We start from the raw sequence: 14,678 nt of genomic DNA on the forward strand, positions 1-14,678 counted from the left end.
TAAAGTCTATATTTTAAATAGATGTCAAATCATTACTAAAGTCTATATTTTAAATAGATGTCAAATCATGTCTATATTTTAAACAGATGTCAAATCATTACTAAAGTCTATATTTAAAACAGATGTCAAATCATTACTAAAGTCTATATTTTAAATAGATGTCAAATCATTACTAAAGTCTATATTTTAAATAGATGTCAAATCATTACTAAAGTCTATATTTTAAATAGATGTCAAATCATTACTAAAGTCTATATTTTAAATAGATGTCAAATCATTACTAAAGTCTATATTTTAAATAGATGTCAAATCATGTCTATATTTTAAACAGATGTCAAATCATTACTAAAGTCTATATTTAAAACAGATGTCAAATCATTACTAAAGTCTATATTTTAAATAGATGTCAAATCATTACTAAAGTCTATATTTAAAATAGATGTCAAATCATTACTAAATTCTATATTTTAAATAGATGTCAAATCATTACTAAAGTCTATATTTTAAACAGATGTCAAATCAGTACTAAAGTCTATATTTTAAACAGATGTCAAATCATTACTAAAGTCTATATTTTAAATAGATGTCAAATCATTACTAAAGTCTATATTTAAAACAGATGTCAAATCATTACTAAAGTCTATATTTTAAATAGATGTCAAATCATTACTAAAGTCTATATTTAAAACAGATGTCAAATCATTACTAAAGGCTATATTTAAAATAGATGTCAAATCATTACTAAATTCTATATTTTAAATAGATGTCAAATCATTACTAAAGTCTATATTTAAAACAGATGTCAGATCATTACTAAGGCTATATTTTAAATAGATGTCAAATCATTACTAAAGTCTATATTTTAAAAAGATGTCAAATCATTACTAAAGTCTATATTTTAAATAGATGTCAAATCATTACTAAAGTCTATATTTTAAATAGATGTCAAATCATTACTAAAGTCTATATTTTAAATAGATGTCAAATCATTACTAAAGTCTATATTTAAATAGATGTCAAATCATTACTAAAGTCTATATTTTAAATAGATGTCAAATCATTACTAAAGTCTATATTTTAAACAGATGTCAAATCATTACTAAAGTCTATATTTAAAACAGATGTCAAATCATTACTAAAGTCTATATTTTAAATAGATGTCAAATCATTACTAAAGTCTATATTTTAAATAGATGTCAAATCATTACTAAAGTCTATATTTTAAATAGATGTCAAATCATGTCTATATTTTAAACAGATGTCAAATCATTACTAAAGTCTATATTTAAAACAGATGTCAAATCATTACTAAAGTCTATATTTTAAATAGATGTCAAATCATTACTAAAGTCTATATTTTAAATAGATGTCAAATCATTACTAAAGTCTATATTTTAAATAGATGTCAAATCATTACTAAAGTCTATATTTTAAATAGATGTCAAATCATGTCTATATTTTAAACAGATGTCAAATCATTACTAAAGTCTATATTTAAAACAGATGTCAAATCATTACTAAAGTCTATATTTTAAATAGATGTCAAATCATTACTAAAGTCTATATTTAAAATAGATGTCAAATCATTACTAAATTCTATATTTTAAATAGATGTCAAATCATTACTAAAGTCTATATTTTAAACAGATGTCAAATCAGTACTAAAGTCTATATTTTAAACAGATGTCAAATCATTACTAAAGTCTATATTTTAAATAGATGTCAAATCATTACTAAAGTCTATATTTAAAACAGATGTCAAATCATTACTAAAGTCTATATTTTAAATAGATGTCAAATCATTACTAAAGTCTATATTTAAAACAGATGTCAAATCATTACTAAAGTCTATATTTAAAATAGATGTCAAATCATTACTAAATTCTATATTTTAAATAGATGTCAAATCATTACTAAAGTCTATATTTAAAACAGATGTCAGATCATTACTAAGGCTATATTTTAAATAGATGTCAAATCATTACTAAAGTCTATATTTTAAAAAGATGTCAAATCATTACTAAAGTCTATATTTTAAACAGATGTCAAATCATTACTAAAGTCTATATTTTAAATAGATGTCAAATCATTACTAAAGTCTATATTTTAAATAGATGTCAAATCATTACTAAAGTCTATATTTTAAATAGATGTCAAATCATTACTAAAGTCTATATTTTAAATAGATGTCAAATCATTACTAAAGTCTATATTTTAAATAGATGTCAAATCATTACTAAAGTCTATATTTTAAAATAGATGTCAAATCATTACTAAAGTCTATATTTAAAATAGATGTCAAATCATTACTAAAGTCTATATTTTAAATAGATGTCAAATCATTACTAAAGTCTATATTTTAAATAGATGTCAAATCATTACTAAAGTCTATATTTTAAATAGATGTCAAATCATTACTAAAGTCTATATTTTAAATAGATGTCAAATCATTACTAAAGTCTATATTTTAAAATAGATGTCAAATCATTACTAAAGTCTATATTTTAAAATAGATGTCAAATCATTACTAAAGTCTATATTTAAAATAGATGTCAAATTAAATAGATGTCAAATCATTACTAAAGTCTATATTTTAAATAGATGTCAAATCATTACTTAAGTCTATATTTTAAACAGATGTCAAATCAGTACTAAAGTCTATATTTTAAATAGATGTCAAATCATTACTAAAGTCTATATTTTAAATAGATGTCAAATCATTACTTAAGTCTATATTTTAAACAGATGTCTATATTTTTTCAAGTTTAAGTAGATAGGTGATCTTTCACAGACTTCTTAGTCGACATTGTAGTCATTGTCAGTTTCTATTATTAATCTATAGGGTTATTCCATTTGAAAGGTTGTGGGAGTGTAGGAAGGAAAATAAAATATACTCCCAACAACCAACATACTTTCTTTAGACATCTTGCATACATAAAATGACATACAAACAAAAGCAATCCAAAACCTACTTCCATGTATCAAAATTCAATTTCTATCATCCCACATGTATTTAATTTATTTATCTTGTCATTTTAATACTAGATTTTGTGAATTTAGTTTATGTTGTATTTTTCAGTAACTTACGATCTAGAGGATCCTCTCTATGTGATATGGCTATTTTAGTGGTGGATATAATGCATGGGTTAGAACCTCAGACTATTGAGTCTATAAACCTACTTAAACAAAGAAAAACACCATTTGTGATAGCTCTAAACAAGGTAATGTATTGATAAGTCTAATATATTATTTGACTATTGCGAATTCATAATTGCTTCTATATTATTCTGAATCCTTGATCACTGGCTATATTGAAAATTTAATGCAATTGCAAAATATTTTTAAAGGAAAGCACTAATAAAATTTTGAATATGAGTTTTTATTATTGCAAATCTGACACTGTTCCATTTTCTCATTTAATTTATAAAACAGATGTTAAAATTTCTGAATTTACAGTATTCTAAATTGTAATTGGTTATCAGGGTAGTGACAAAGAGTGAATTAAATGTGTTGAATTTGTTTATGATTTAATTGACATTTAAAATTTGAATGTCATTTAACTTTTAAAATTGGAATGTGTAACAAACTTAATTAACTTTTCAAATTTTCAAATTATTTTTACTTTAATTGATGTTTTTGCAATTCAGTCCAGATTGAGAATTTAAAATAACATCATAGTGGGTTATTGTATAATCAGTCTATAAACAGATAAAAAAAGGGAAAAAAATGTTAAATAAAATATTTACTTTAAAAAAAAAGAGTTGAGTGTTTTCAGCTCTAGAGATTCGAAAGGGATTTTTTTTCATTATGTTTCAGTCCTAATTGACTTTCTGTGCTTCATAATCTCATGACTGATGCCACTGTTAGCTGGGATTTTCTAATTTCTGCAAACTCATCATAAATCTACCATTGAAAAAAGATGTAAATTCTACACTTATTATTGAATAATATTTCAAATTTTAGAAAAAATTGAGGTATACCGGTAGATGTTTTTCACAGAATTTATTGTAAGACTTACATGAAACAAATAAAGTTTATTCCTGGTAAAATGAAGCAAACACTGCCTTCTTAACCCACCCCAAAACAACCAGAAGTTATTTCTTAATGAACATTATCAATGTTTATATTTACAGATTGACAGACTTTACCAGTGGAAACCTATGCCCCAGACTGATGTCTCTAACGTCATAAAGAAACAAACTAACCAGTGTAAATCAGAATTTGATGAAAGAGCAAGAATGGTCGTGACACAAATGGCTGAACAGGTATAAACAACTATATAGATTCCACAATTTGTGTTTATTTCAGGAATTATGAGAGAGAAAACTAAAAGGATCAAATCTTTTCTTTAAATTGTTAAAATAAAGTTAATAATATATATTTTAAATCCGCTGTTAGTTTCCGTTCTCCAACTTGAATAGCCTCAGCAAAATCTTATAAAACTTATACACATTGCTTATTACCACCAAAATATAGATCAAGTTCGATTAGGTGGTGTCACTTTTATCGTTCTTCAGTTATGTCCCTTTATTAATGAATTTTCTGTGTCCGCACTCTAATTTTAGTTTGCATCAACCATATTTTATGAACTGTGTACACAATGGTTATTACCACCAAACAATTTAAAGATATGGGTAGCGTCGTTTCATTGTTCTAGAGTTATGTCCCTTTGTAAATGAAAAGAATGGCAAATTGTTGCTTGCTCAGCCTTCATGTAGTTTGCCTCTAACTAATATTATAAAACTTGTACACAATGCTTATTGCAACCAAACACAGGTTACCATTCTCCACTTACTTCCCTTTATAAATAGAAATTGATGAATATGCCATCGATTTGCTAGCAGGGGAATCGGTGACCCATGGACACATTTTTCTTTTATTTAATTAATACACTAAGATCTAAAGGACTGATCTACTCCTTTAACATGGAGGTAGAAGGGTAGGAAGGAATTTCTAAAATTCCAAACTGCTTATGTCTTGTAAAAAAAAAATCTTACTCTTCTCCCACATCCATTTAAATAGAATTCTCCTTCCTCTAAGTTGTTTAATGCATGGATTATAAATTGAAAAAGCACCATTATAGAAATAAAATTAATAATAGTATTCTAAAAAGAAATCCTTTCTCCAAAGATAGGTCTTATTGAATGTCATAAATGTTTTCTTGCTGCATAACAAAGTCCATTTACTGTGCATTTTACACAAAATTACCTGAGTTATCTCCCCTTATTAATCAGAGTTTGATTTTTTTTTTTGGAACCGATCACAAAAAAAATTGTTTTGGCAAATAAACTTGTTACCATAATAAAGAATTGTATAAATTTTTTCCTTTGAACGAAAAATCTAACAAGCAGATTGCATCTCTGAATTAAATTTTCTGTTTTCAATAATATATTAATCTGGTCTAAGATTAAGAAAGGGATTCAATATAGAATCAGTCAGCTGACTGAAATTTTTCACCAAATGAATGGTCTAAATATATATACTTCGTGTATTGTATCAGAGATCCTTGTTTAATTCCTACAAGCAGGTAACACCTCCCGAAACGAAAGCTATGATTTTCTAGGCACTTTATATATATATATATATACAACTCGTCTAAACATCAACCCAACAATGTTAGATCTGTAAATTTGCTTTCGCAAATTTTTGGTTCTTCCCTCGCCGGGATTCGAACCCATAGCTACTGTGATATCGTGACACCAAATCGCCTGCACTACAGCTGTTTATATATATATTGACGCAATCTTTCTTGTAACATCATAATATCGACACCGTTAAAGCTTTAAAATTGTGCTAGTTCACATCGCACATTATTATTTTTATTTTTATTTAAAGCATATATTTGAACTCTCTGATGTAATTAGTCATATAACCTATGTCATATTCAACAAATTTTTAGAATGGTGCAAGCATCTTAACTGATGTTCGGTTTGCCTTTTTTATTGTATAAATTTCAAGATTTAGTAAAAGTTTAATTTAAGATTGATTGATTGATTGTTGGTTGCTTAACGTCCAGTGGCAAATATTTCATGCATATTCAGGACGAGAACAAGTTCACAATAAATACAATAGGTAGGTTGTTGTAATAGAGGCCATCTAGGATGATGGTCGGGGAAATTTGGACTGCCACTGGAAAATGAGGGTATATTGGATAGGGACAGAAATTTTGCCTTGCAACAGGCCACCTACGGACCCCTCAAAGAGTTGTTACAAGGGTTCTTAACGTGCAAAGAGCGTGGCACTCTCTTTACACGAGGCATCGGATTTAACGTCCCCTTTTGACGGACGTGACTGCGAACTTGATACATCCCGCACAGCCAAACGGACGCCCCACTTCAGCAAGCGTTTTACTGCCGGTCGGGAGAAGACCAAGTGACCATATTTCTATACCCCAGTCATCCTTGGGGATTTAATCTAAGAAGACTTAAAGATGATTCATTTAACATCAGAATCTGACTGACGAAGGATATCTGTTATCCGAAATATTTATAAATAATTACATTAATTTTATAGTTCCTTTTTATATCATTGGTGTTGTTATGTACACTTTTTAGGCGTTTATATATATATATATATATATATAAACGAGTCTAAATTGAAAACTACGTTCAAACCTATGATTGCATTGGATAAAAACCACAATTTTTATATGTGTGCATGTAAAACAAATTTCGTTGTAGAAGGGTCTAAAAACAGCACAAACAACATTTTCTAAAAGACCAAAAAAGTGAAAAAGTATATTTAAACAAAACACATTTGACTAACAGGTCAAACAACTGATGTTCTTTAACCCTGCTGACTGCCATTGGTGATTGCCAAATAAAATTGATCACAAGATATATATATATATTCATTAATCTAAGTTTAAGAATATATTTTCTTTTCCAGGGATTGAATACAGCTTTATTTTATGAAAACAAAAATCCCAAAGAATTTATTTCTCTGATCCCTACATCAGCCCACTCAGGAGATGGTATGGGAAATCTTATAGCATTGATCTGTACCCTGTGCCAAACTCTGCTGGCCAAACGTTTAGCTTACTCAGAGGAATTACATGCTACTGCTATGGAGGTAAGTCATATTTATAATTTTAAAACAATGTTCTACTGTGAAGTTTATACAACCTCTCAAGTTAAATGTGTTAACTGAAAAAATAATGTAAAAGAGTTTCTTAGGTCCGAGACCACAATTATTTCGTAGTGCATTTCTTGTAGAACATAAATGAAAATAAAAAAAATCCCACCTGAAACTTTTACAGTGTGTTATACTACTTTTGGGACAAATTATATCAAAATTATAGAAAACTGCATATTCTCTAACTCAAAATATGGACAATTTTATGTTTAGGGCGTCTTGAAATCTTTTGACAGCTTCCGAAGTGCTAATTTTAAACCTTTTTCAGCTGGACCAAATCACTACTTTCCTTTAAAATTCTGGACCCAAATTTTTTTACAGTGTAATTTAACCCCCCTACCTGCAATTTGAGGCATTAAACATGGAGAAATAAATTTGGAAGGGGTATAAAAATTAATGGCAAGTAACCCACTGTCAACACTAGGGACTATATTTGTGAACAACGAAAATCAAGGTGCGACAATGGTGGTCTCGGACCTACTGATTATGTTCTTTTCAAATATTTTATGATGGAATGATACTATACCCCTAAAGGGAGATTAAGCTTGATTTTCATATGATGAAGACTGACTCTTTTAATCACTTTAATTGAGGTCTGGAGCTGGCATGTCAGTAACTGTTATTTCTCCTTTGTTATTTTATGTATCATTGTCATTTTGCTTAGTTTCTTTTTGTTAACTTCTCTGACTCAAATTCTTTTAAACTGAGTTTTACTGTACATATTGCTGTGGTTTTTTTCCTACATTGGCTAGAGGTATAGGAGAGGGTTGAGATCTCAAAAAACATGTTAAACCCTGCTGCATTTTTGTAACTAATCTTTTGTAAACACACTCAAACTGTTATAAAAATGTGGTTGAGAATGAAAAAATATGACAAATTCTAATGAACACAAATTTAATAGCTTAATAACTAATTTGTTAAAATAAATTTGATGATAAACATTTTCCTTAATTTTTTTGGTTGCCTGTGGACAAGTAAAAAAATATGTAAGACAAAGTTCAAATCCAACAAAAACATAAAATTAATTTCAAAACGTATAAAGATGTTTAATTTATGTAAAAGAAACCAATGTTCAGCAAGTAAAAACATCAATGTTCATGACGATAAATATTACAGGACCAACATGATACCGGAAATAGATCGATTACCAAAATAAATAAAAATAAGTATGCGAACCTGAGTTTATCTATTATTTAGTTTACATTTCTTCAATCACTGTCCTCAAATTTAGTATATGTACAGGTCTACTGGCTACAATTTTTATTCAAAAACTGCTGCAAAATTGTCCTTTACATGTCATTTCATTGGTTGGTTTGCATTTAGGTTTCTGTCCCATTGGTGTTCACCCATTTCCTACTTTCCTAATTTTTTACACATATTTAAACAAATGAATTTCATTTGTTTGTGATGCACAACAGTGCTAAGTAAGAATCATATATAAGCTAACAAGAAATACTTCAATATTTATTGGGATCATCAGGGCAAGTAAAAATATTTCCGGACAAGTAAAATGTTTAGTTTTACTTGCCCAGGGACAAGTGCTCACAACAAATATTTCCACACCCCTGGTGCTAGTGGAAATTTCTATTTACATTTTTTACCAAGTTTACCATAGATAGTTGGAAGACCATTTTCTCTTGAAGTTATATATAATATGGACATGACTGTATTTCACATTTTTTTTTCAAACCAAGAAGAAATCATCAAACGCACAGTATTGTGCAATAGATTTTTAAGATCTATTGACCACGTTTATTTTGTGTCAGAAACCTATGTTATGTTAAAAGTTTGATCACAATTCAAATTCAGACAGTGTCAAGCTTGATTACCGGTATATATGATGTCCCAACTGTTCAGGATTTTGAACTCTGTGGTTGTATCAGGCTGTGCTTAGTGAAGCATTTTAGATTTTTGTATATTCTGATATTTTTATTTTGGTTTAAATCTAACTGGTAACTGTTTCTATGTCATTTCTTTTTATACGACCGCAAAATTTGAAAAATTTTTCGTCGTATATTGCTATCACGTTGGCGTCGTCGTCGTCGTCGTCGTCGTCCGAATACTTTTAGTTTTCGCACTCTAACTTTAGTAAAAGTGAATGGAAATCTATGAAATTTTAACACAAGGTTTATGACCACAAAAGGAAGGTTGGTATTGATTTTGGGAGTTTTGGTCCCAACATTTTAGGAATTAGGGGCCAAAAAGGGCCCAAATAAGCATTTTCTTGGTTTTCGCACTATAACTTTAGTTTAAGTTAATAGAAATCTATGAAATTTTGACACAAGGTTTATGACCACAAAAGAACGGTTGGGATTGATTTTGGGAGTTTTGGTTTCAACAGTTTAGGAATTAGGGGCCAAAAAAGGGCCCAAATAAGCATTATTCTTGGTTTTCGCACAATAACTTTAGTTTAAGTAAATAGAAATCAATGAAATTTAAACACAATGTTAATGACTACAAAAGGAAGGTTGGTATTGATTTTGGGAGTTTAGGTCCCAACAGTTTAGGAATTAGGGGCCAAAAAGGGACCCAAATAAGCATTTTTCTTGGTTTTCGCACCATAACGTTAGTATAAGTAAATAGAAATCTATGAAATTTAAACACAAGGTTTATGACCATAAAAGGAAGGTTGGTATTGATTTTGGGAGTTTTGGTCCCAACAGAATAAGGGGCCCAAAGGGTCCAAAATTAAACTTTGTTTGATTTCATCAAAATTGAATAATTGGGGTTCTTTCATATGCCGAATCTAACTGTCATGACTGTGTATGTAGATTCTTAACTTTTGGTCCCGTTTTCAAATTGGTCTACATTAAGGTCCAAAGGGTCCAAAATTAAACTTCGTTTGATTTTGACAAAAAATGAATCAGTTAGGTTCTTTGATATGCTGAATCTAAAAATGTACTTAGATTCTTCATTATTGGCCCAGTTTTCAAGTTGGTCCAAATCGGGGTCCAAAATTAAACTTTGTTTGATTTCATCAAAAATTGAATAAATGGGGTTCTTTGATATACCAAATCTAACTGTGTATGTAGATTCTTCATTTTTGGTCCTGTTTTCAAATTGGTCTACACTAAAGTCCAAAGGGTCCAAAATTAAACTTAGTCTGATTTTAACAAAAATTGAAATCTTGGGGTTCTTTGATATGCTGAATCCAAAAATGTACTTAGATTTTTTATTATGGGCCCAGTTTTCAAGTTGGTCCAAATCAGGATCTAAAATTATTATATTAAGTATTGTTCAATAGCAAGTCATTTCAATTGCACAGTATTGCGCAATGGCAAGAAATATCTAATTGCACAATATTGTGAAATAGCAAATTTTTTTTTAATTAGAGTAATCTTTCTTTGTCCAGAATAGTAAGCAAGAAATATCTAATTGCAAAATATTGTGCAATAGCAAGATTTTTTTTTAATTGGAGTTATCTTTCTTTGTCCAGAATCAACTTAAATCTTTGTTTTATACAATATACAATGTATATTCACTTTTTACTACCAACTGATAAATTAAAATAATCTTTACCATTCAGTGATAACAACCAGTTTTTTTACATCTTATTTCCTTATCTTATCTAAAATGTTTTTAGATAATGTATGTTGGACATTTGCCAGACATGACTATGATGTCATTTTCTATTTTTATTTGCCAATAACTTTATGTAAATAACTTCATTGGAAATTTGCCAATATAAAATGTTGCTGATGAAGTTTTTTTTATTGTTTTATACAATAAACAATGTATATTCACTTTTACTACCAACCAATCTTTACCATTCAGTGATAACAAGCACTTTATTTTACATTTTAATATTTTATGATGTATTTAAAAGAGTAGTTATTGTTGCAAACTCCATTAGAAATTTGAATTGATATCAGTTTTGGAAAAAGGGAAACGGGGATGTGAAAAAAGGGGGGGGGGGGTTAAATTTTTCTCATTTCAGATTTCATAAATAAAAAGAAAATTTCTTCAAATATTTTTTTGAGAGGATTAATATTCAACAGCATAGTGAATTGCTAAAAGGCAAAAACAAACTTTTAAGTTCATTAGACCACATTCATTCTGTGTCAGAAACCTATGCTGTGTCAACTATTTAATTTTAGATTTAAAAAGTTTGAAGAAGAAATCTTTAATTGTAAAATTTGTAAAATCTTGACATTTGTTTTGTGTAAAAAAAAATCATGTAATGTCAAAAATTTGATCACAATCCAAATTCAGAGCTGTATCACGCTAGAATGTTTTGTCCATACTTGCCCCAACTGTTCAGGGTTCGACCTCTGCGGTCGTATAAAGCTGCGCCCTGCGGAGCACCTGGTTCCTATTGGTAAACTAGTCACAAAGGAAGAAATGCTTCTTTAGTCTTACAATAATGTACTTAAGTCTGTGCTAGGGGCTGTCTTATCTTGAAGTAAAGTGAGAGTCTGTTTGCTCTGTGTTGAAGGCCTTGCCATGACTTAAAGATGAAGAACAGCAATAAAAACACTGTTACTTTGATTTTTGTGTGTTTATTTGCTGTGTATGTACCGATTTTGTGTCATGGATGGATACCCCTTAACCTTTGTTTTTCTATTAAATTAGAAATTCAAGATTGCGCAATTACAGAATCCTAGTAACTATCATTTCATTCATATCATCCAAGATTATAAATAATGTGAACATAGTGCTTCACAGCTTCTGAATTTAAAATTGATGCAGTTATGGAACTATGTCATCTTTAAGCAAAATTGCATTTTGAAAATAACTATTCTTGGTGGAATACCAATTTTTCATGTGTAAAGACAAATCACAAATCTAAAAAAAATAATGAGGTAAAACTTTAAATATTGAATGAAGCAATGTGGCAAAACCAAGTAATCAATTAACCATGAAAATACAGTTTTTTTTCCAGGATTTGAGGCAAATAAATGAAGCCATGGTTTTCATTTATTATATTTGGTTATAAGATATCTGTCTATCTCCCAACAAAGATATTTAAAAGTATGAAATTGAATTAGAGTTGCCTCCCTTGTAACATGTTATTTAACATTGAACATTGAACAGTTTCTACATAAGTGTCCTTACAAACAACGGTATATTGCTGGGTCTTCCAAGTGCTCCACGAAACCTCTTTCTAAATTATTAACATCTATTTTATCAGCAATCAAAGACGGGCTTCAAAGTTATTGTGAAACTGCCTATTCTAGAGGGGGCGTGAATCAGATGTGGATACTTAAAAATTCCAAAGATCTTTTAGAGTACATACAATCTAACTCTCTTTCATCTTGTAACAGCATTAAAACATTTGACTTTTCTACTTTGTACACTAGTATTCCACATTCCAAACTAAAAGACAAATTGAAAGAGTTGGTATTGCTTTGCTTCGTAAAAAAGAATGGCCAACGTAGATACAAGTATCTTGTCTTAGGGAGGGATAAGTCCTACTGTGTAAAGGATCACTCTGATTCGAACAAAAAATTCTCTGAAACTGATATTATCAAGATGCTTGATTTCTTGATTGACAACATATTTGTTACGTTCGGAGGACGTGTTTTTCAACAGACTGTCGGCATTCCAATGGGAACAAACTGTGCCCCTCTACTTGCCGACTTGTTTCTTTATTATTATGAGGCTGACTTCATGCAGGAACTTCTTAGGAAGAAAGATAAGAAGTTAGCAATATCCTTTAACTCTACTTTTCGCTATATAGATGATGTTCTTTCACTAAATAATTCAAAATTTGGTGACTATGTGGAACGCATCTATCCAATCGAGCTAGAGATAAAGGATACTACAGATACAGTTAAGTCGGCCTCATATCTTGACTTACATCTAGAAATTGACAATGAGGGTCGGTTATAAACTAAACTTTACGACAAAAGAGATGATTTCAGATTTCCAATTGTGAACTTTCCATTTCTAAGTAGCAACATTCCAACAGCACCTGCATACAGGGTTTATATCTCCCAATTGATACGATATTCCCGTGCTTGCATTTCTTATCATGATTTTCTTGATAAAGGGTTGCTGCTCACAAGGAAGCTATTAAACCAAGAGTTCCAAATGGTGAAGTTGAAATCATCCCTTCGTAAATTTTACGGACGCCATCACGAGTTGGTTGACCGTTATGGAATAACCGTTTCACATATGATATTGGATATGTTCCTTACGTCGTAACTACAATCCCCTCCCCCCTTTTTTGAATGTGACCTACCGAATTAGACTATTTACCGGATTTGTTATCACATAAGCAACACGACGGGTGCCGCATGTGGAGCAGGATCTGCTTACCCTTCCGGAGCACCTGAGATCACCCCTAGTTTTTTGGTGGGGTTCGTGTTGTTTATTCTTTAGTTTTCTATGTTGTGTCGTGTGTGCTGTTGTTTGTTTGTCTTTTTCATTTTTAGCCATGGCGTTGTCAGTTTGTTTTAGATTTATGAGTTTGACTGTCCCTTTCTGGTATCTTTCGTCCCTCTTTTCTAAATATATTTTTTCTGCTAGAAGATTGCCTGAATTTAATTTATAAGAATTTTTTGGGCATTCAGATAAACAAAACTCAGTAAATACTAAAAAGTAGAATGTATCATTGATTAATTTGATATTACCATTACAAATTTTAAAGAGAAATTTTATGGATGTAGAAATACTAAAAGTTTTCTTCAGTCTGATCATGAATTAAAATCAAATAATGTCATTTTGGTGTAAAAATGGCTATAGGGTACTGAAAAAATATCTTAATTAATTATGGAGGGAGCATGTTTATTTTAAAACAATTGGTTGTCTCCAGAAAGAAAAAAAATAACTATGCCCAAATTCATTTGGTGCTCAAAGGTATTTGTTAAGAGATACAACTGGATACTTATGATGTTTCAACACTTCAGAATTTACATATATTCGAGCAAAGTTATGTATATTTCTGGTCAATATGACCTATTTTCACAAATTCACAGAAAAAATGTGAATAATAGGTTATCAAAAAGGCAGAGTAAATGTACATGTCTTGCATCTACATTCCATATATTTTGATTTGTCAAATTTAATGTGCACCAGAGAAAATCCTTTTTATATCATTTACAAATTGAAGATGATTGTTTGAATTGATTCGTCATTTGACCAAGATTTAGTTCCAAATTTCTGTTCATCCTGTTTATGTCTAGGATTTTCAACTGTACTTGTTAACATTCAGTGTCTGATAAAATTGTTCATAAAAGTTAAAATATTTATGAAGTTCTTAAAAATTCTGGATTAATTATTCCCAGATTCCCCATATTAAAGCATAAACTGCATAATATTAAGGTTTAAAGAGTTTTAAGAGTCTCAAGGTGATATTTGAATTTCACAATTCAGCACTTAAAGAGGATTTTGTGCTACGTACATCAAATGTGTACTTCCTGTACCTTAAATTGATAGTTATAATTGGCCTGATTTTACATAAGTCTCTCTACTCCAACAAAGAGTGTTTCCTAATTAAATTAGCACGACTATGAAAAGGTTGACATTAAAAGTCAGCTAATCAGCCAAATTTTCTCTCACTTATAGGGACCCCTCCAGGAAGTGGAGAGGGAAAATTTATT

At 29.6% G+C, this 14,678-nt stretch overlaps 1 protein-coding gene across 1 annotated transcript in view; it reads left to right on the forward strand.

Annotated features, from left to right (window-relative positions):
* Positions 1 to 14,678, forward strand: part of LOC143041910 (eukaryotic translation initiation factor 5B-like) — a 71,697-nt gene that overhangs the window by 23,021 nt on the left and 33,998 nt on the right. Inside the window, exons 17-19 of the mRNA XM_076214048.1 lie at positions 3,080 to 3,221; positions 4,134 to 4,265; positions 6,889 to 7,071. Of these exons, the coding sequence (XP_076070163.1) occupies positions 3,080 to 3,221; positions 4,134 to 4,265; positions 6,889 to 7,071 (457 nt within the window). The remainder of the gene's footprint in view (positions 1 to 3,079; positions 3,222 to 4,133; positions 4,266 to 6,888; positions 7,072 to 14,678) is intronic.

Source organism: Mytilus galloprovincialis, chromosome 8 (assembly GCF_965363235.1).
Source record: "Mytilus galloprovincialis chromosome 8, xbMytGall1.hap1.1, whole genome shotgun sequence".
NCBI lineage: Eukaryota > Metazoa > Mollusca > Bivalvia > Mytilida > Mytilidae > Mytilus > Mytilus galloprovincialis.